Source organism: Mercenaria mercenaria, chromosome 4, assembly GCF_021730395.1.
Source record: "Mercenaria mercenaria strain notata chromosome 4, MADL_Memer_1, whole genome shotgun sequence".
Lineage (NCBI taxonomy): Eukaryota > Metazoa > Mollusca > Bivalvia > Venerida > Veneridae > Mercenaria > Mercenaria mercenaria.
Genome location: NC_069364.1, coordinates 6,839,213 through 6,860,021, shown reverse-complemented (window position 1 = coordinate 6,860,021; position 20,809 = coordinate 6,839,213). Strand labels below are relative to the sequence as shown.

At 37.1% G+C, this 20,809-nt stretch overlaps 1 protein-coding gene across 2 annotated transcripts in view; it reads right to left on the bottom strand.

Moving 5' to 3' along the window:
* Positions 1-5,315: 5,315 nt before the first annotated feature.
* LOC123550924 (3-oxoacyl-[acyl-carrier-protein] reductase FabG-like) overlaps positions 5,316-20,809 on the bottom strand; it is a 34,318-nt gene continuing 18,824 nt past the window's right edge. For both annotated transcript variants that reach the window (XM_045339425.2, XM_045339426.2), the window contains exons 5-9: positions 13,828-13,921; positions 12,054-12,123; positions 9,873-9,909; positions 9,188-9,251; positions 5,316-8,206 (exon numbers count right to left, since the gene is read on the bottom strand). In XM_045339425.2, the coding sequence (XP_045195360.2) occupies positions 8,048-8,206; positions 9,188-9,251; positions 9,873-9,909; positions 12,054-12,123; positions 13,828-13,921 (424 nt within the window). In that variant the 3' untranslated portion in view covers positions 5,316-8,047. The remainder of the gene's footprint in view (positions 8,207-9,187; positions 9,252-9,872; positions 9,910-12,053; positions 12,124-13,827; positions 13,922-20,809) is intronic.

Sequence of the window (20,809 nt, the reverse complement as noted above, 5' to 3'; positions counted from 1 at the left end):
CTGTATCTTCATGAAACTTTGTCTAAATGTTAACCTTGATGATCTTAAGGTCAAATTCGAATCTGGATCATGTTGGGTCAAAACCTAGGTCACCAGGTCAAATCAAAGGAAAAGCTAGTTAACATTCTAGAGGCCACATTTATGACCATATCTTAATGAAACTTGGTCAGAATGTAATCTTGATGAGCTTTAAGACAAGTTCCAATCTGATTCAGGTGGGGTCAAAAGCTAGGTCACCAGGTCAAATCAAAGGAAAAGCTTGTTAACACAAGGGGCCACATTTATTATCATATCTCTATGAAAGTTGGTCAAAATAATAATCTTGATGATCTTTAGGTCAAGTTCAAATCTGGGTCAGGTGGGGTCAAAAACTAGGTCACCAGGTCAAATCAAAGGAAAAGCTTGTTAACACTCTAGAGACCTAATTTTAAGTTTGAAACTCATGAGAATTTATCAGAATTACCACATTTATAACATAATTATCTTTGTTTGTCTTGATGATCTCTATGTCAAATTAAAATCTGGGTCACGTGGGGTCAAAAACTAGGTCGCCAGGTCAAATCAAAGGGAAACTTGTTAACACTTTAGCGGTCACATTTATGACTGTATCTTCATGAAACAATGTTAATCTTGATGATTTTAGGTCAGTTTGGAATCTGGGTCATGTGGGCTCAAAAACGAGGTCACCAGGTCAAATCAAAGGAAAAGCTAGTTAACACTCTAGAGATTACATTTATGACCATATCCTAATGTAACTTGGTCAGAATGTTTATCTTAATAATCTTAAGGTAAAGTTCTAATCTAAGTCAGGTGGGGTCAGAAACTAGGTTGCCAGGTCAAATCAAAGGTAAAGCTTGTTTACAATCTAGAGGCCACATTTATGACGGTATCTTCATGAAACTTGGTCAGAAACTAGTTCACTAGATCAGATCAAAGGTAAGCTAGTTATCAGGGGTTAGAATTAAGTCAGGTGAGCGAAACAGGGCCTTCAGGGCCCTCTTGTTCTTAGAAAAGAGCCATTGCCCTGTTTTTTTCACTTACCTAGTACTAGGTAACTTAGTATCACTGTCTGATTGAGAAAATGTGCAATCAGCCTGGACCTCTCGCTTACAGGGCGAGGGCTCTACCGACTGAGCTAACCTGTCGCCCGACACATATTCTCCCCTTACATGACCAAGTCCGTACTGTGACATACACCCCATCGTCCTCAAATTCAGGTGCATGATATTGCAAGTGTGGTATGATTGATAAAGCAAGCATGTCATGGTCCCACGTTGGGTGCCAAATGTCACAGGGTGAGAAAAATGTGCAGTGAGAAACATTTGCAGTCAGTCTGGACCACGAACTAGGGACCCCTCACTTACAGGGCGAGTGCTCTACCGACTGAGCCAACCAGCTGCCTAACCTATATTCTTCCTAACATGACCAAGTCCGTACCGTGACACTTGTTTTATTACATCGAACATTCTGACTATGCTTTATCAGGTAAGACAGATAGGACCAAGCTTGTCAATTATTTGACCTAGTGACCTAGCTCTTGACTTTAGTTTACCTAGTTTTAAACGTCTAGATTTGATAAGACAAACTGACAAAATTTCATAAAAAACAGGTATAGAGCGTGTCATATAGTTTGTAATGAACTGACATAGTGACCTTTTTTCTTTGAATTTTCAGATCTCAGTTAACCAAGTTTAAAACTTGTCATTGATCTCATTAAAACAATCCTCTTACAAGAATTTATGAAGCTTAGTTAGAAAATGTGGCCTCTAGAATGTTATCAATGTCTTTCTGTTTTACCTAATGACTGGTTTTTGTCCACAGGTGATTCATTATCGAGTTTGACCTAGATTTCATAGTAAAAAAATATGCTGTCTTGAGAAACCATTTTAACTAACTTTAAATAGGTCACCAAGTTTGATGAAAATCAATCAAACCCTCTTTGAAAAGTTGTTTAAGTTTTTGCTATTTTAGCTCTAGAGACACCAAGAAATATGCTTTTTGTCAAGACCTATCAAAAGGTTCATGAGAAAAAGCTTTCTTTCGACAGCCCCTAAATGCAGCCAAGCTGAACCATCTGAATTAACTCGCAGGTCCGAACAAGAATGTCACAAAGTTTTGTGAGGAAGTTCATGGGAAGATGTTTAAAAGCTTTTCTATTTTTAGGTTTTACAGCCCCTAAAATTGGTCCACCGAAAATGTTTGTGAAGTCCAAACAAGGAATCTATTGAAGTTTATTGAAGATTTATCAAGCTGTCCATTAGTTGTTTAATTTCTTTCTAGTTTTAGATTTATCTACAACGTTAAGGAGCAAGTGACTCGGCTACATTTACCACTTGGCCACTTGTATATGAAAAGAAGTTGATTACAGGTTTTCCTTGAAAAGGTTTAAGAGACCTCATTTGACAGAAGTTTTACAGACAAAGTTTGATGATGGCCTTTTACGCAGTTCATAAAAAGTTAAGGAGGTCAAACAATACCATTTGAACAAACTCTTGAGAAGGCCAAACAAAGATGCTAAAGACCAGGTTAAGTGGAGATCCATCAGAGATATTTAAAGTTAAAATGATAGCGATGCACACCCCCATCCCCACCCCCCGACCATAAGCCTACAAAAAATCCAGAATAAGCTATTTTTAGCTCACCTGTCACATAGTGACAAGGTGAGCTTTTGTGATCACCTTTCGTCCGTCGTCAGTCCGTGCGTCCGTCAACAATTTCTTGTCTGCATGATAGTGGTTTCATTTATGATTTCATTTTAACCAAACTTGCACACAACTTGTATCACCATAAGATCACGGTTCCTTTCTTGAACTGGCCAGATCCCATTATGGGTTCCAGAGTTATGGCCCCTGAAAGGGCCAAAATTAGCTATTTTGACCTTGTCTGCACAATAGCAGCTTTATTTATGATTTGATTTTTACCAAACTGGCATACAATTTGTATCACCATAAGATCTTGGTTCCTTTCTTGAACTGGCCAGATTCCATTATGGGTTCAAAAGTTATGGCCCCTGAAAGGGCCAGAATTATCTATTTTGACCTTGTCTGCACAATAGCAGCTTCATTTATGATTTTATTTTAACCAAACTTGCACACAACTGCACACAACTTGTATCACCATAAGATCTCGGTTCCTTTCTTGAACTGGCGAGATTCCATTATGGGTTTCCGAGTGATGGCCCCTGAAAGGGCCAGAATTAGCTATTTTGACCTTGTCTGCACAATAGCAGCTTCATTTATGATTTGAATTTAATCAGACTTGCACAAAACTTGTGTCACCATAAGATCTCGGTTCTTTTCTTCAACCGGCCAGATCCCACAATGGGTTCCAGAGTTATGTCCCCTGAAAGGGCCAAAATTAGATATTTTGACCTTGTCTGCACAATAGCAGCTTCAGTTATGATTTGAGTTTAACCAAACTTGCACACAACTTGTATCACCACAAGATCTTGCTTCCTTTCTTCAACTGGCCAGATTCCTTCATGGGGTCCAGAGTTATGGCCCCTTAAAGGTCCGAAATTGGCTATTTTGGCTTTTGCAGCCATATAGAGACTTCTTTTATTTGATACAAACTTCCAAAATATCTTCAACAACAATAAATCTGGATTCCATGACAAATCAGATCCAATCATAGGTTCCAGAGTTATTTTATATCTGATTACCTCTCCTGATTGTAATCAAAATGGATTTATATCAAGTACTTATAGGACTTATTTGAAATTTCATTATTGTTATTAGTTGTACTGAGACAATCAGGGTAGATAACTATGGAATGATTTATGTCAAATTACCTCCCTTTATTTCAAATTAAAACGGGTATATCTCTATAACTAATGAAGATACTGATCTGAAATTTCATTTATGTCAACAGATTTATTTGGCAGATCTTCTTTTGTTCACCTACAATATTTATTTTTTTAATTACTTCCCTTTTACGTTACTATAAATAGCTTATTTTAGTAACTTTTTTATTATTGGCCGTAGGGAAAAACCGAGACCACTTTTCTGTGGTACAACATGGATGGTACCTCCAATTTTTAGGTGTATTTTGACATATCTTTACCTTGTAAGAATTTTTTTTCTTTTTGGTTAAATTTCTTCCCTTTGTTGTTCCTGTCCTTTGGATTTAGATATTTTTTCTGAGGACATTCTTGTCCTCAAGAGCAATGATAAGAGGTGAGCGATATAGGGCCATCATGGCCTTCTTGTTTTTTAATTTGATGAAAACTGTAGGTGTAAAGTACAAAGTATAGCATGGTAGATGACTGCCACTTTACAAGTATATAACTCGATCTTCCGTACAGGGGCATAAAACTAATCTTGCCCTTACAGATACATCTATGACAATCTCAAGCAAAGTATTCCATAATCTGTCAGCCATCACTCTACTAGACCAAAATGCTTCCTGTGCTGGTTCGGTTAGTAGCAGCCCATCCTATCATTTTAAATGATACGAGTGTAAAACTTCCTATTAAGAATCAAAGGTTCTAATCCCATGCCAGGTTTAAATTATGTTTCACGAAAGACGCTAGTGACATCTGGGATAGTCTGAATTTTAAAGGCATCAGTACTCTTCTGTGTGGGTGTGTGTTTAGAGTCATACCTACATCATTTACATCACATGCCGACTTTTCAGCTTTTGATGGAGGAGGAAGAACTCAGTGCGCCTCAGATCATAGTTTCAGGCATGGGCGGGCATCTTGATAGAACCGACGATCTGTGCGCCAGCTTGCATGATCATGTTTTCCTTTCATGAAGAATTCTGCACTCCCAAACCATTGAGAAACAATCAATTTGAGGTCTGCAACCTTAACTGCTAGAAAATTGCACAATTTCTTAACTTTTTCAATGATAATCTTGAGCTAAGAGCGCCAAAACTGCAATTTAAATATATTTGAGTCCAATTCCATCACTGGGACTATTATGGTAACTTCAAAACAAATCCATACAATTATATAAACATATGTAAAAGCCAGCCTCCTTTTGAGATATTTAAAATGAAGTGTGACAATGTCTTAAAGAAATTAATTCATGAAAATCCCTGTTGAGGAACTGGTTACATTTGTCCACTTGGGGAATTGTCAGTCTGATTTTAACCAACGAGTCCAGTTTTTATCAGTTTATGAAGTCTGACAAATTTAGGGTACATATTTGAAACTTTAGCTGCAACTTTAACTGAAACCATTAACTGTTTGATAATTTTGTATTTTAATTAGAGTTCACACAATATAAATGCACTGCTAATTAAACCATTTTTGTCCAAAGTTAACTAGCATATCCACATCTACATATTAAACATCAAAGAAAAACAGCAAATCCAGATAACATTTCTTTAATGAAAAATATTACAGATGTACAAATCTCATGACATAATATATCAAAAAGCATATGAAATACAAAGTCTCTGTTCAAATATCAAAGAAGAGTATTAAACATATATGCCCACAAGATGACCTGTCACAGGTAAATAGGTACTTATTTTCAGTCTAAAGAAGAATGCTAGTACATGTAGAACCAAATAAAGTCGCATGGTCAATGTGAACTTAGCATTGGACCTACTGTCTAACTGACTCAACTGGCAACAGAAAACTTCCTAAAAAGTTCAAGGGATGTAGGCTAAAGAGGATAAACATTTCCTTCCTCAAAATTACTGTAACTTTGACTTTTGGTCCTCTAACAATAGAGTTCAACTACTGACTACAGGCAATCATTTTATGAAATTTCAGACCACTGTAGGCTCAAGCCAGCATTTAGTTATTGACCCTAAATTAATAGATCTACCAACCAATGCAATGACAGAGCAAAACAATAAACCTCCTCCCCTTTAGCAGGAAAAAAGAATATGCACCAAATACAATGTATTGAACAAGCTGACCAGTAAAATCATTAGGTAACAAACCTACAACTGATATAATTAATGAATTTTTCAGTTACTTCAACAAAATCTCAGTGTAACATTAGCAGTTGAAAACAAATTAACAGCACGATTTCACGCACTCTTTTTGTCAATGTGCAATTTTCTCAATAAAAACTATATCATCAATAACAGTACAATCATAATTTTTAACATCTGTTTGTAAAAGCTGTGTGCTTTTGAGTTTAATCCAAATATTCTCCAGGTTAATCAGAAATTGTTTGAGGTCACTGTGACCTTTGACTGACATAACTGACACCAGTTTCCTACCACAGGCAACACCATATTAAGTTGCAGACTCGACTGTTCTCAATCATCGACTAGAAATAGATTATAGCCCAAGGTCACTGTGGCTTTGACCTTCTGCCTCCAAAACAATAGGGGTAATCTACTAACTATAAGCAATAATCTTTTGTAAAATGACCATTTCTGGCCCCAAGAGATCTGCACTTATTGGACAGAAGGTGTAACCTGAGCAAAACAATATACAGTGAAACACCGCTCGCTCGAGGTCGCAAGGGGATGAGCAAAATGCTCGAGTTATCCATGGTTTCGAGCGACCCAAACATTGACCAAAGAAGATTGAAGTTTGTTTTACCAATTGTCATCGAGACCATTTGCAGAGGAAACGGTGATGCGTAATATTAACACACTCGTGACATTTTCAAAAAACGTATTACAAACGTTATTTATGATAGATCGTAAATGGCACATATGAAGAAACAATTGACATTTTTTTTTATTTGAAATACTGTAATAGAATTCGCAATTTTCTTCTCCAAATTAAGATCTCATAATTATCGTCTCAATTTTATGAAAAGGCTATCTTATTTCCTTTATTTGAATGCAAACAACTGTTGATTAAAATATTAAGATCTCATAATTATCTTCTCGATCCCGCAGAAAAAAGTAATAATTAATAACAATTTTGATCAATAAAATTTCATCAATAATTAATCCCATTATCAGATCAAATATACCGACAAACATTTAAGATAGGCGGGGAATAGACCATGCAATTCTCACGAGCGAAAATTTTAAATTAACCGATACATTCTGACCGCCGAAGGTGTGAAAAGTTTTGACACCTCTGCTTGAGCATAAGCAACAAAGAGTAAATTCATCCACATGGACCAGGTGTCATGCTCGAGCGATCGAGTTATCGATGCTCGCCCCAGCCATGGTAATTTCACATACAAAATAGAAGGAAATCGGCCGGGACCACATGAATTGCTCGAGCGAGCCCAGGTGCTCGAGTCATCGATGCTCGAGCGAGCGGTGTTTCACTGTACTGGGAAATCATTAATATTCGTGGGGGAATAATTTTTGTGGATTTCGTGGTTGAGTCAATCCACGAAATTTAATCCCAACTTACAAGTAAAATTCCCCATTTATTTTATGTTCAAAAGTTGAAATTCACGAATTCATATCCCCACGAAATTGCTGTTTTGACCAAAACCATGAAATTTCATGCCCACGAAATTTAATGATTTTACAGTACTACTTCCTGGTGTTGGCATATTTATAAAACCTATATTTTCTTGAAGATGCTAAAATGTACGTGAAGAATATATAAACAATGCAATTCTTCTATAAGATTTGTAGTTTAAGGCTGACTTGTGTGCCAGATCTCAATGAATGTGAAAGTTGTACGTCTGTAGACAAGCATTTTATTTTGAGCAGAGTATGTAAAAGTAGCGCAGTCATAGATTGGGTAATTAGCAGACATATTCAGTTTTCTGACCTTTAGCAACTGTACTATTTAATTTACACACAGCAGTCTTATCACAACCAGGAGCATCAGTGTTTGTCATTCTGTTTATTTCTACAAAACATTTCATACCATGTGATATCTATGAAAAACTTTGTGTATTTAACCAGTTTTTTTACTGCTTTCATGTGATAAATATTCTATGTTTATGTGAATTCAAATGTCCATTTGGATTATTCCTTCAGAAGCATTTTCATAAACAACAAATAAATAAAGACTACTCAAAATGACAACCATGATCCATGTTAACAAACTTGACTTGCAGAAATGACATTAAAAAAAAAAAACAACATGACAATATATGCAGAAAATTACAAACATACATGTACATTATTAAAACACAATCTGCAGTTCTTTTCCTCATTATCTAGGACACATTGCATGTCTTCCGCCGTCTATTGGAATTTGTGCTCCAGTAATAAACGAGGCATTTTCTGAAGCAAGGAATGCAATCATTGCAGCTACTTCCTCCACCTGGCCTGGACGTCCTAATGCATGTGTAAACTTTGTTCTTTCCAAAAACTGTAAGAAAACAAAAATATAAACTTTTCTCATGCAATAATTGTAGTTACTATGTCACAACATTTAGGTAAAAACAAAAGAAGGAAATGAGTAGCTATTTTAATGTGTGTTTTAAGTCACAGCAACCTTGACCTTGATCCCGTTGAAATGTACAATTACTATGGCTACACTTCAGTGGCATAACAACTATGAAAGTAAATAAATGCATGATAAAGCAATATTTCATAAGTTTGGGACAAAAAAACAACATGTACATTTGTATTGTACCATAAACTTCTGACTGTTAATTGTTTCAAAATAAGTATTCAATCCCTAAGTACTCTTACGCTTTAGTTCCTAGATACTTATTAAATATTCACAAAAATATTTTTGTACAAATCAACAAAGGTTGATCCTCTGTGAAACTCTGAATCAGTGATGCATAATGATGGAAAAGAAATTGGACAGACAAGATTTTTGAACCTTTGACCTCTAAGTGTGACCTTGACCTTGGAGCTAGGGCTCTGTGTCTTGCCCAAGACACATCGTCTCGTTATGGTAAACATTTATGCAAAGTTATTTCAAAAGCCCTTTATGGATGGCAGAGTTATGGACTGAACACGAAACAGAACCTGTTAACCTTTGACCTCTGTGACCTTGATCTTGGAGCTAGAGGTCTGGGTCTTGCGCATGACATGTCATGTCATTCTGGTTAACAGAATGCCAAGTAATTTAAAATCCCTTCATGAATGGCAGAGTTATGGACCGGACACAAAACAGACCCTGTTTTAACCTTTGACCTCTAAGTGTGACCTTGATCTTGGAGCTAGGGGTCTGTATCTTGCGCAAGACACGTCGTCTTATTATGGTGAACATTTATGCCAAGTTTTTTTCAAAATCCCTTAATGGATGGAGAGTTTTTGAGACCTGTGTATGTGGGATAGAAAGACAAAAGGCACTGAATGAACATTTTGCACGGACTTAAATGGTCAAAAAGATTACCATTTGGTATGCTTCATCATCTAGTCCTCCACGTTTATGAATTTCTGTGATAATAACCCCAGGACTGAAATCAAAGATATCATCAATGTCAATACAAAGACAAAAAATCCATCTGTTTTGTTAAAATCTACTGAATTTTATCATTTTTGCAGACAGGTCTTACAGATTATATCAAAAAGCTCAGAGACAATTTCTTGACTTCTGACAGGTCCTATGGATTGCTTCCTATGGGAATCATATCTGCAACCACTGAGTTTAGAATGTAATATATAACCTCTTATACCAATCACACTTTTTGCGTATTTAGTAATACAGCCGAACTTGCTTGAGAGACCATGGGTATTAATTAAGAGATCACTTGCATTGAGACCACTTTTCCAGTTCCTTTTTGTGGTGTTAAAGAACAAATTACATTGTATCAAGAAACCATTTGTGTCAAGAAACCACTTTTTGCCCTTCCCTTAGGTGGTCTCTTGATACAATTTCAACTTGTACTGTATAAAGTTCAATTATTACCTTTTATTTTATAACTAAGTATTTATAAATTTGACAATCGCTTCATTTAGTATTAAAAGAAATCAAATGCTATACCCCTATACATGTATACACTGCATTTCAACCTCTCTTATACATTTATTACTGACTTCCTTACATTAAACAGTAAGATTTATCTAGAAAGACTTACTTAACACTGTTTACTCTAACTTGCTTTGGTGCCAAGTCTGTAAAGAAAATTAAATAAATGATTATTAGTAGTTCAATACATTTCTGTATTTCATGTAGGCTGCAATATAACCTGAATGAAATTTTCAGTTAATGCGACAGTTATTTAACTTTGTGGGGCAGGAAATTTCACTGTTTTGTGGTGATATAAATTTGTGGATTTCAACTTTTGAAAACCAAACAAGACATTGTTTTTCACACAGAAGTATGTCTCCAACTCATCAAGCAGAAAATGTTAATTGCCTTAAATTAAGGGCCATAACTCCAGGGAAAATCACTGGAAAATAACATTCCAACAATGTACACAACCTTGAACTAGGCTTGGTAGTGGTGACTCCTGTGAAGGTTGGTGGTATAGTTATACAGTGGTACAGGTTAAATAGCACAGATCAAAGAATTTGACAAATCAAGAGTCCTGATTCCACTGAAAATCATTTAATCAGGATGTGATGATAATATACACAACTATGCTTTACACTAATCGCTTGTCATTAACATGGACTTTTGACATCCTTACCCCACAAAATAACATGATTTATCAAGTTACCACAGGCAACCATACTATGAAGTTTGAGGCAATATCCCAAGGAGTGCTTCAAATATTGATTGGCAACTATATTCAAATTTAAAGGTCAATGTGACTTTGACCTTGAATACACTGACTGTCATATCTATAGGAGTAATCTACTGACTACAGGCAAACATCAGATGAAGTTTGGAGGCCATAGACCAAGTTTTCTACAGGTAAGCAAAAAGTATTTTCAGTCTAGAGGTCAAAGAGACCTTTACCATAGATCTAATGACCCTAAAAAACAATATAGGTCATATGTTGACCAACAGCAATAACCCTATAAAGTTCGAAAGTAGTAGCCCTAAATGTTTCATAGCTTTTTTTCATCTTGACTGTTGACCTACTTCCCAAAAAACCTTAAGGGATTAATTACTGACCACAGGCAAAAATCCTATAATACAGTTTGACAACTGTAGGCTGAAGCCATACTTAGTCATACACCAAAAATTTGTTTTAAATCTAAAGGTCTTGACTGTTGACCTACTGATCTTTAAAACAACAGAGGTCATCTTTTGACAGCAACTAATCATCCTGTGCAGAATGACAACTCGATACCAGTCTTTCTAAAGTAACAGAAACTGTTTTTCAGTCTGTAGGTCACCTTGACCTTGAGCTTTGGCTACACCCACAGAACAACTGAGGTGATCCACTGATCATAGGCAACATTCCTATAAAGTTTAGCTACCAAAGCCCTTTTTTCTTTGGTTATCAAGTGGAAAACATTTTGTTTCATAGTCTCTGTCACCTTGAACAATGAGTTACTTAAGAAATAATATATCTCATTTGGTGATTTGTAGCTGAATAAATCATTGTTTGGAGTTCAGATGTGAAGGAATTATATCACGAGGGCGCAGCCCGAGTGATATAATAATACGCATCTGAATGACAAACAATGATTTTATTCAAGAGCAAATCACTTAATGAGATAGATTTTTTCGATTCTAACACGTTACCAAGTGCATCCTAGAAGGTATTCATTAAATATTTGTCTGTTTTCAATCGCTTTCTTTTCCTGCGTGCCCCTGTGCCATTCGACGCTATGACGTAATAAATGTGACGTAAGAAAAGTGAATTGTTGTAAAATAATTCACTGTTTTCAGCCTTCATTGTTTAATAGGAAAATGAATCGGATCGTATTAGAATGACCCCTAATACATTATGGGTGATATTCTGACAACAGGCAACTATCATATCAAGTGGGATGATCTGGAATTATTGACAGAAAACCAAAAGGTCTACCATGAGAAAGATCGACAAAGGCATCAGACTAGTATACCTCTCTTTTTCATAATTAACCAATTCTTACTGTACACTTATAAATTTTCATAAGCTTAAAATTTTGCTATACTTAAGACATAGACTGTTCACAATATATGACCATCGTAACACATATGGCTATTTATAAAATCAAAAACAGTTTTGCTACTATTAATTACATGAATATGGACAATAAATGAATTGAGTGAAAATAAATTCTTTGGTAAAATTTCTCAGTAATTTGATTACAACACACATGAAACAGGTACATATCTACATCTGATAAACTGGACAAAAGTGCTCTCAAAGCTTTACCTAAAGCACAGCATCTAGTAAATTGGTCCACAGCACTTTTAGACATGTTGTAAGCCAACACATTAGGAAACTGCAAGCAAAATCAGAACAGATTTTATAAAACATCAATATCACTATACATCTTCTATGAAGAAATGAATGTCAATTTAGTATATTGACAAATCATTCATTCTTGTGGGGGACTAAATTTCATAGATTTCATGTTTGCATTAATACATGAAACAAAACAAGCCGCACCATGAGAAAACCAACATAGTGCATTTGCGACCAGCATGGATCCAGACCAGCCTGCGCATCCGCACAGTCTGGTAAGGATCCATGCTCTTTGCTAACAGTTTCTCTAATTGCAATAGGCTTTGAAAGCGAACAGCATGGATCCTGACCAGACTGCGTGGATGCGCAGGCTTGTCTGGATCCATGCTGGTCGCAAACCCACTATGTTGGTTTTCTCATGGCACGGCTCATTAATACCAACAAACAAATAAAATTCCCACCGATCATTTCACCATTCAAACTAGAAAGTTACTAATCCAGATCTCTGCATTAACTTTTGGCATTAACTAGGAAATTTTAAGCCCATACTATTAAATGATTTCACACTAACTGGTAATGACAAAAGCCCTTTGTCCAACAACTGTTGAGATTTTAATGTTTTAGATTGCATCCCTTTAATAAACCAATTTTATTCTGCCATTCTTTATGGGCCTGATGTAACAAGAACTATAAACGTATCCAAAGGACACAAATGCCATTATACAAAATGTTAGGAGCAGAAGTGTGGGTCTCCAGTGAGTGTAACCTTGAACTTTGACCTAGGGGGCTAAGTCTTGCAAGGAATATAATGCCTTTTACAACGAATGCTTATGCCAAGTTATCTGATACTTAAATTAAGACAATGTAAGGAAAGATTGAAATATTTGACCATAAAGCGTGGTTATGACCTTCCAGCTAGAGATTTTGAGTCCTGTACATGACACCTGGCTTTCTCATGCTGCATGGTTAGCTAAGCAAGATATAACTTATTATACAGTGGGTGTTTGTGCCAAATTATTAAAATATCCATCCATACATGCAAGAGTTGACAGGACAAGAACAAGAGCTGTCCATAAGAAAGCACGCTCAACTTTCCTCAGTGCTTAATCCTGAATTAAAGCTTTGCCAGTAAAAGGGGCATAACTCTGTCAAAACTTCTTGTGTAGCCTTTGATAGTAAATAACTATTTTTAAGTTTCAAGTCAATAGCTTTGAAAGTAACAGAGAAATTTGACATTATATAAAACTTTAATCAAAACATTCTAAGTTAAAAAGGTGCATAACTCTGTCAAAATTCAAATTATGGGAATTGTTGACTTTGATAGTAAATAATATCTTAAGTTTCAAGTCAATAGCTTTGATAGTAACAGAGATATATGACTATCAAAAACATTTACCCATGGCAACGGCGATGCCAAGCTAGGGCAAGAGCAATAGCTCTACTTTTTCTTCGGAAATAATGCTAAATATATGACATCCAAGTATGACCTTGACCTTGCTCACAGCACACTGTCTTATTTTGGTGAATGACTGTGACAGGTTATTTCAAATTCTAATCAGGTAAAGTATTTCTAAAACAAATGCAAACATACTGATATCTAGATGGACACTCACAGGGACATTGTACCACTGCATGCATCCCATTTTTCATGCCTGGAGCAAACAATATAGAAATTTTCAATTTGAAAAAAAAACTTTGTGTCTTCAGAATATGAAAAACTGAAAGAACATTAAATACTTACAGATCTGATACCATTCACACTTGATACATTCACAATACTTCCTTTAGTCTTTACAAGATGTGGCGTCGCTAACATGGTCAGATGGTACATGGCCCTAGAATACACATTTTGTGCCAATTTAAGGTTATAAAATATATGTTGTCAATGTCTATACAGAAAGTACTCTCACTATGTTAACATGGTTATTTAAGCGCTGGGTCTTCAGTTAACAAATCTGGCAAAGAAACTGCATCAAATTTATGCTGTTCTGTGTGATGTTTACAATCCATAAAATATTTTCTTAGAGTCAGATTCAAGTGTTATAGGTAGGGAAGAATAACAGAATAGATTTGGTTTCAAGTTGAAAAACTAGATGCCCACTGGCAACATGTCGAGCCCGTCCTTTGACCCCTAACAGTGACCTTGACCTCTGAGATAAAGTCTGTCTCATTGAGTCGAACATTCATACCAAATATAAACAAGATTCCTCAATGCATGTTAAAGTTATGGGCCAGACAAGATTTGACATGACCTTTGACCTCCAACTGTGACCTTGACCTTTGAGATAGGAACCTGGGGTTTGCGCATGACATTCTGTCTCACTGTAGTTAACATTCACACCAAACATGAACAAGACTTCTCCATGCATGTCAAAGTTACGGTCTGGACAAACAAATCCGGATGGACGGACACACGGATGTGCCACTGAAATGATATAGGGGGCCATTTCTTTTGTTGTATATTGTTAACGGATTGAAGCTATTGTTCTCTTTTGTTCTTTTTACAGTTAGATGGCCCTCTCTATCTTTTAAGTTGCTCGGACGCACACTGAACAGCCATTTGGACAACTATGTCTTTGCTTCCTCAAGCGGGCTCGGCAACAAATAAATTTTATCTCAGAAACATTACTTCTTTCATTTTCATCCACTCTAAATGTACAACTTGTCAAAACAAGAGCTGTCAGGAGGACAGCATACTCAACTAAGCAAGATATTATCATTATTATCATTATTGTAAGATATAAGCAAGCATGAGAGAAGTAAATAACAGATTTGTTTTTTGAGGGGAGTGGATGGCTATGGATGGGATTATGTGTTGAGGTATACAGAAATCTAAGAAACAATGAAAAAAAAAATTGGAAATGGAGAGCCAAGGAATGGAGTGGGGTTGATAGATACTCAAACAACATAAACATTTGAAAAGAGAATATAGGGGATACCTGAGATATACTGAAAAGTGTGCCATAAAAACTTTAACCAACACTATTACAAAATCTGATCTCAGTGATCTTGACCTTTGAGGTACTTGATGCTTAAACGAAACATGTCTGCCCCTGACTAAGATCAATTCCTATGTGAGGTTTGACGATTTTAGGGGCTGCAGCTTACAAAACAAGAGTACCATAACTGAGAAGCTTGCCATAAAACTTTTATCAGCACTATTACAGTTTGATCCCAGTGACCTTTACCTTAAGGATGTGTGTGTGTGTTCGGGTTTAACGTCTTTTTCAACAATTCTTCAGTCATATAAATGACGGTGTCTACTTGTAGCAGTGAGCACAATGCCCAACTTTATAGTGCTGCCTCACTGGAATATCACGCCGTAGACACGTGGCATGATACCCCACCCAGTCACATTATACTGACACCGGGCTGACCAGTCCTAGCACTATCCCCTTAATGCTGAGCGCCAAGCGAGGAAGCTGCTAGTACCATTTTTTTTACATTTTTGGTATGACGCAGCCGGGGATCGAACCCACGACCTCCCGCACTCGAAGCAGACGCTCTACCACTGAGCTACCGAGGCGGTTACCTGACCCTAAATTAACATATTTTTGCCTCTTACTATGGCTAGCCCTTTGGTAAAGTTTGATGATAATAGGTGCAGTAGATAGGAAGATATAGAAAAGTAAAGAAGCTTGACACAAAACTTTAAATGCAACAGGAAATCCGACAGCAATGCTAGGGCACGTACAATAGCCTTCCTTATTCCTTGAATAGCCAAACTTGAAATGTACAATTCTAGCAGAATTGATCATTTTTGCTAGCTACTTAGAGCATAATCTTATCACACAAACACAAAATATGTCATATTGCAACTTTCCAGCTTTTAATGATTGTGGAAAAACCCATGTGCCAATCCAAGCATTATTTCAGGCATAGGGGGGAACCAGGGTAGAACCACAACCTTCATCTTGCCTCCTGGATGAATTTCTCAACTATTGTGGATCTCAGTCCTAGAGAGGTTAGGGGCAAGCGACTTCAAGTCAAGACATCAGCAATGGAGGGCCCCTCAATTGAAAACCTAGGAAAACAAGAGATCACAGAGTGATCTTGGCGCCCATTAATGTGCCATTTTTCAGTGTTCCAAATTTCAAGACTTATTGACTAGCTCAAGGTCAAATTTCATTTCCGTACACAACACATGTGGTCCAAATTCGAAAGCTGTAGTTTGAGAAATGTGAAAGTAGGTCACTAGATCAATTTCAAGGACAAAGTTCTTTGTACACAAAACTATGCATGTGCATCAAGTTTGAAGGCTGTAGTTTGAGAAATCTGAAAGTAGGTCACTAGGTCAATCTTAAGGTCAAAGTTTATTTCGGTACACAAAACTATGCAAGTGGTCCAAATTTGAAGGCAGTAGCTTGAGAAATGTGAAAGTAGGTCACTAGGTCAAAATCAAGGTTAAATTACACTTCAAAACACAAATCTATGCATGTGGTCCAAATTTAAAGCCTGTACCTTCAAAAATGTGGAAGTAGTTTACTAGGTCAATGTCAAGGTCAAAGTTTGTTTCGGTACACAATCCTATGCATGTGGTCTAAATTTGAAGCCTGTAGCTACAGAAATGTGAAAGTAGGTCACTAGGTCAATCTTAAGGTCAAAGTTCATTTCAGTACACAAAACTATGCAAGTGGTCCAAATTTGAAGGCTGTAGCTTGAGAAATGTGAAAGTAGGTCACTAGGTCAAAATCAAGATCAAATTTTATTTCGGAACACAGTACTATGCATGTGGTCCAAAGTTGAAGCCTGTACCTTCAAAAATGTGAAAGTAGGTCACTAGGTCAATGTAAAGGTCAACGTTTGTTTCGGTACACAAAGCTAAGCATGTGGTCCAAATTTGAAGGCTGTAGCTTGAGAAATGTGAAAGTAGGTCACTAGGTCAAAATCAAGGTCAAATTTCATTTCGGAACACGAAACTATGCATGTGATCCAAATTTGAAGCCTGTACCTTCAAAAATGTGAAAGTAGGTCACTAGGTCAATGTCAAGGTCAAAGTTTTTTTCAGTGCACAAAACTATGCATGTGGTCCAAATTTGAAGGCTGTAGCTACAGAAATGTGAAAGTAGGTCACTAGGTCAAAATCAAGGTCAACTCATGTCAAGGTTCATCTTGCCACTCAAAACCATACATGTGGTCCAAATTTGAATGTTGTAGGTTATTGACAAGAAGATTTTAAAAGCTTTTCCCTATATAAGTCTATATGAACCATGTGACCCCACGGCGGGGCCATATTTGACCCTAGGGGGATAATTTAAACAAACTTGGTAGAGAAGCACTAGATGATGCTACATTACAAATGCCAAAGCCCTAGGCTTTGTTGTTTGGACAAGAAGATTTTAAAAGTTTTTCCCTATATAAGTCTATGTAAACAATGTGACCCCCGGGGCAGAGCCATATTTGACCCTAGGGGGATAATTTGAACAATCTTAGTAGAAGACCACTAAATGATGTCACATACAAAATATCAAAGCCCTAGACCCTGTGGTTTTGAATAAGAGGTTTTTCAAAGTTTTTCCCTATATTAGTTTATATAAACCATGTGACCCCCGGGGCGGGGCCATATTAGACCCCAGGGAAAGAATTTGAATCACCTTGGTAGAGGACCACTAAATGATGCTTCATACCAAATATCAAAGCCCTAGGCTCTGTGGTTTTGGACAAGATTTTCAAAGTTTTTCCCTATATAATTCTATGTAAATTATAAAAATAAACAAAGGGCCATAACTCAGTAAACAATTGTTGAACCAATCTGATTTTCATAGGGATAAAACTAGGGTACCAATACATCATTCTGACAAAGTTTGGTCAAAATCCCCCCAGTAGTTTCTGAGAAGATGCGATAACGAGAAATTGTTAACGGACGTTCCTACATATGGATACTTATGTGGCTACGCTTTTGTTCTCTCTATTGTTCTTTTAGCCACATAAGAGAAAAATAGCCACATAAAAGCCTTACGGAATGAATGACATCAAAGAAAAAGTACAGTTACCTATTGTTCCTATAGTCACCTAAGTATGCAAATGTGAGCTCGGACGGACGGACCACGGACGCAGAGTGATTTGAATAGCCCACCATCATCATGATGGTGGGCTAATAAATGTTACTTAGAGCCTTGTTATGGCATCAACAAGATCTGATCTGAACTATGATCCCTTACTGTGACCTTGACCTTTGAGATAGGGACCTGTGCCCAGGGGCAAAACTTTGTTTCACTGCAGCAAGTATTTCATCCAAATAAAAAAACATGCTGCATGCATAACAAAACAGAAAAAGAACAAAAAAAAAATTTCTCCTCCAAGATTCAAACCAACAAGGCAACACATGAGGTATCACACTTTAGACCCCTTAGTTAACATGCAAAATTGTATTAAAGGAAGCAATAATCTCTACTTTTCATTTTCAAATAGTTTACTTTCAAGAAACTTCCTCAAAATCTAACAAGAGATCACAGAGTGATCTTGGCGCCCACCAATGTGCCATTTTTGAGTGTTCCAAATTTCAAGACTTACTGACTAGCTCAAGGTCAAATTTTCATTTCCGTACACAACACTGTGCATGTGGTCCAAATTTGAAAGCTGTAGCTTGAGAAATGTGAAAGTAGGTCACTAGATCAATTTCAAGGACAAAGTTCTTTGTACACAAAACTATGCAAGTGGTCCAAATTTGAAGGCAGTAGCTTGAGAAATGTGAAAGTAGGTAACTAGGTCAAAATCAAGGTCAAATTTCACTTCAGAACACAAATCTATGCATGTGGTCCAAATTTGAAGCCTGCACCTTCAAAAATGTGAAAGTAGGTCACCAGGTCAATGTCAAGGTCAAAGTTTGTTGCAGTACACAATCCTATGCATGTGGTCTAAATTTGAAGGCCATAGCTATAGAAATGTGAAAGTAGGTCACTAGGTCAATCTTAAGGTCAAAGTTTATTTCAGTACACAAAACTATGCAAGTGGTCCAAATTTGAAGGCTGTAGCTTGAGAAATGTGAAAGTAGGTCACTAGGTCAAAATCAAGGTCAAATTTTATTTCGGAACACAGAACTATGCATGTGGTCCAAATTTGAAGCCTGTACCTTTAAAAATGTGAAAGTAGGTCACTAGGTCAATGTAAAGGTCAAAGTTTGTTTCGGTACACAAAACTATGCAAGTGGTCCAAATTTGAAGGCTGTAGCTTGAGATATGTGAAAGTAGGTAACTAGGTCAAAATCAAGGTCAAATTCCATTCCTGAACACGAAACTATGCATGTGGTCCAAATTTGAAGCCTGTACCTTCAAAAATGTGAAAGAAGGTCACAAGGTCAATGTCAAGGTCAAAGTTTTTTTCAGTGCACAAAACTATGCATGTGGTCCAAATTGGAAGGCTGTAGCTACAGAAATGTGAAAGTAGGTCACCAGGTCAAAATCATGGTCAACTCATGTCAAGGTTCATCTTGCCACTCAAAAATATACATGTGGCCCAAATTTGAATGCTGTAGTTATTGACAAGAAGATTTTAAAAGCTTTTCCCTATATAAGTCTATATGTACCATGTGAACCCCGGGGCGGGGCCATATTTGACCCTAGGGGGATGATTTGAACAAACTTGGTAGAGAACCACTAGATGATGCTACATTACAAATATCAAAGCCCTAGGCTTTGTGGTTTGAACAAGAAGATTTTCAAAGTTTTTCCCTATATAAGTCTATGTAAACCATATGACCCTCAGGGCAGGGCCATATTTGACCCTAGGGGGATAATTTAAACAATCTTAGCTGAAGACCACTAGATGATGTCACATACAAAATATCAAAGCCCTAGGCCCTGTGGTTTTGAACAAGAGGTTTTTCAAAGTTTTTCCCTATATAAGTCTATATTAACCATGTGACCCCCAGGGCGGGGTCATATTTAACCCCAGGGAAATAATTTGAATCATCTTGGTAGAGGACCACTAAATGATGCTTCATACCAAATATCAAAGCCCTAGGCTCTGTGGTTTTGGACAAGAAGATTTTCAAAGTTTTTCCCTATATAAATCTTATGTAAATTATAGAAATAAACAAAGGGCCATAACTCACTCATAAATTGTTGAACCAGTCTGATTTTCAGGGGGACACAACTAGGGTACCAATACATCATTCTGATAAAGTTTGATCAAAATCCCCCTAGTAGTTTCTGAGGAGATGCGATAACGAGAAATTGTTAACGGACGGACGGACAGAATGACGGACGGACGGACCTTGGACGCAGAGTGATTTGAATAGCCCACCATCTGATGATGGTGGGCTAATAAAAACAAGAGCTGTCACTAATGGTGACAAATGCCCCCCACAGCACCTTGACCTTTGACCTGGTGACCCCAAAGTCAGTAGGGGTCGTGTACTCAATAAGTACTATCAGCATAGGAAGTTTGAAGGTCCTGGGTGCAGTGGTTCGCGAGTAAAGTGCCTTCATGCAAAAAGTTAATATTGGCCCCTGTGACCTTGACCTTTGAACTGGTGACCCCAAAGTCAGTAGGGGTGTGTACTCAGTAAGTACTATCAGCTAGTGAAGTTTAAGGTCCTGGGTGCAGTGGTTCGCAAGTAAAGTGCCTTCATGCAAAAAGTTAACATTGGCCCCTGTGACCTTGACCTTTGACCTGGTGACCCCAAAGTCAGTAGGGGTCGTGTACTCAATAAGTACTATCAGCATGTGAAGTTTGAAGGTCCTGGAAGCAGTGGTTCGCGAGTAAAGTGCCTTCATGCAAAA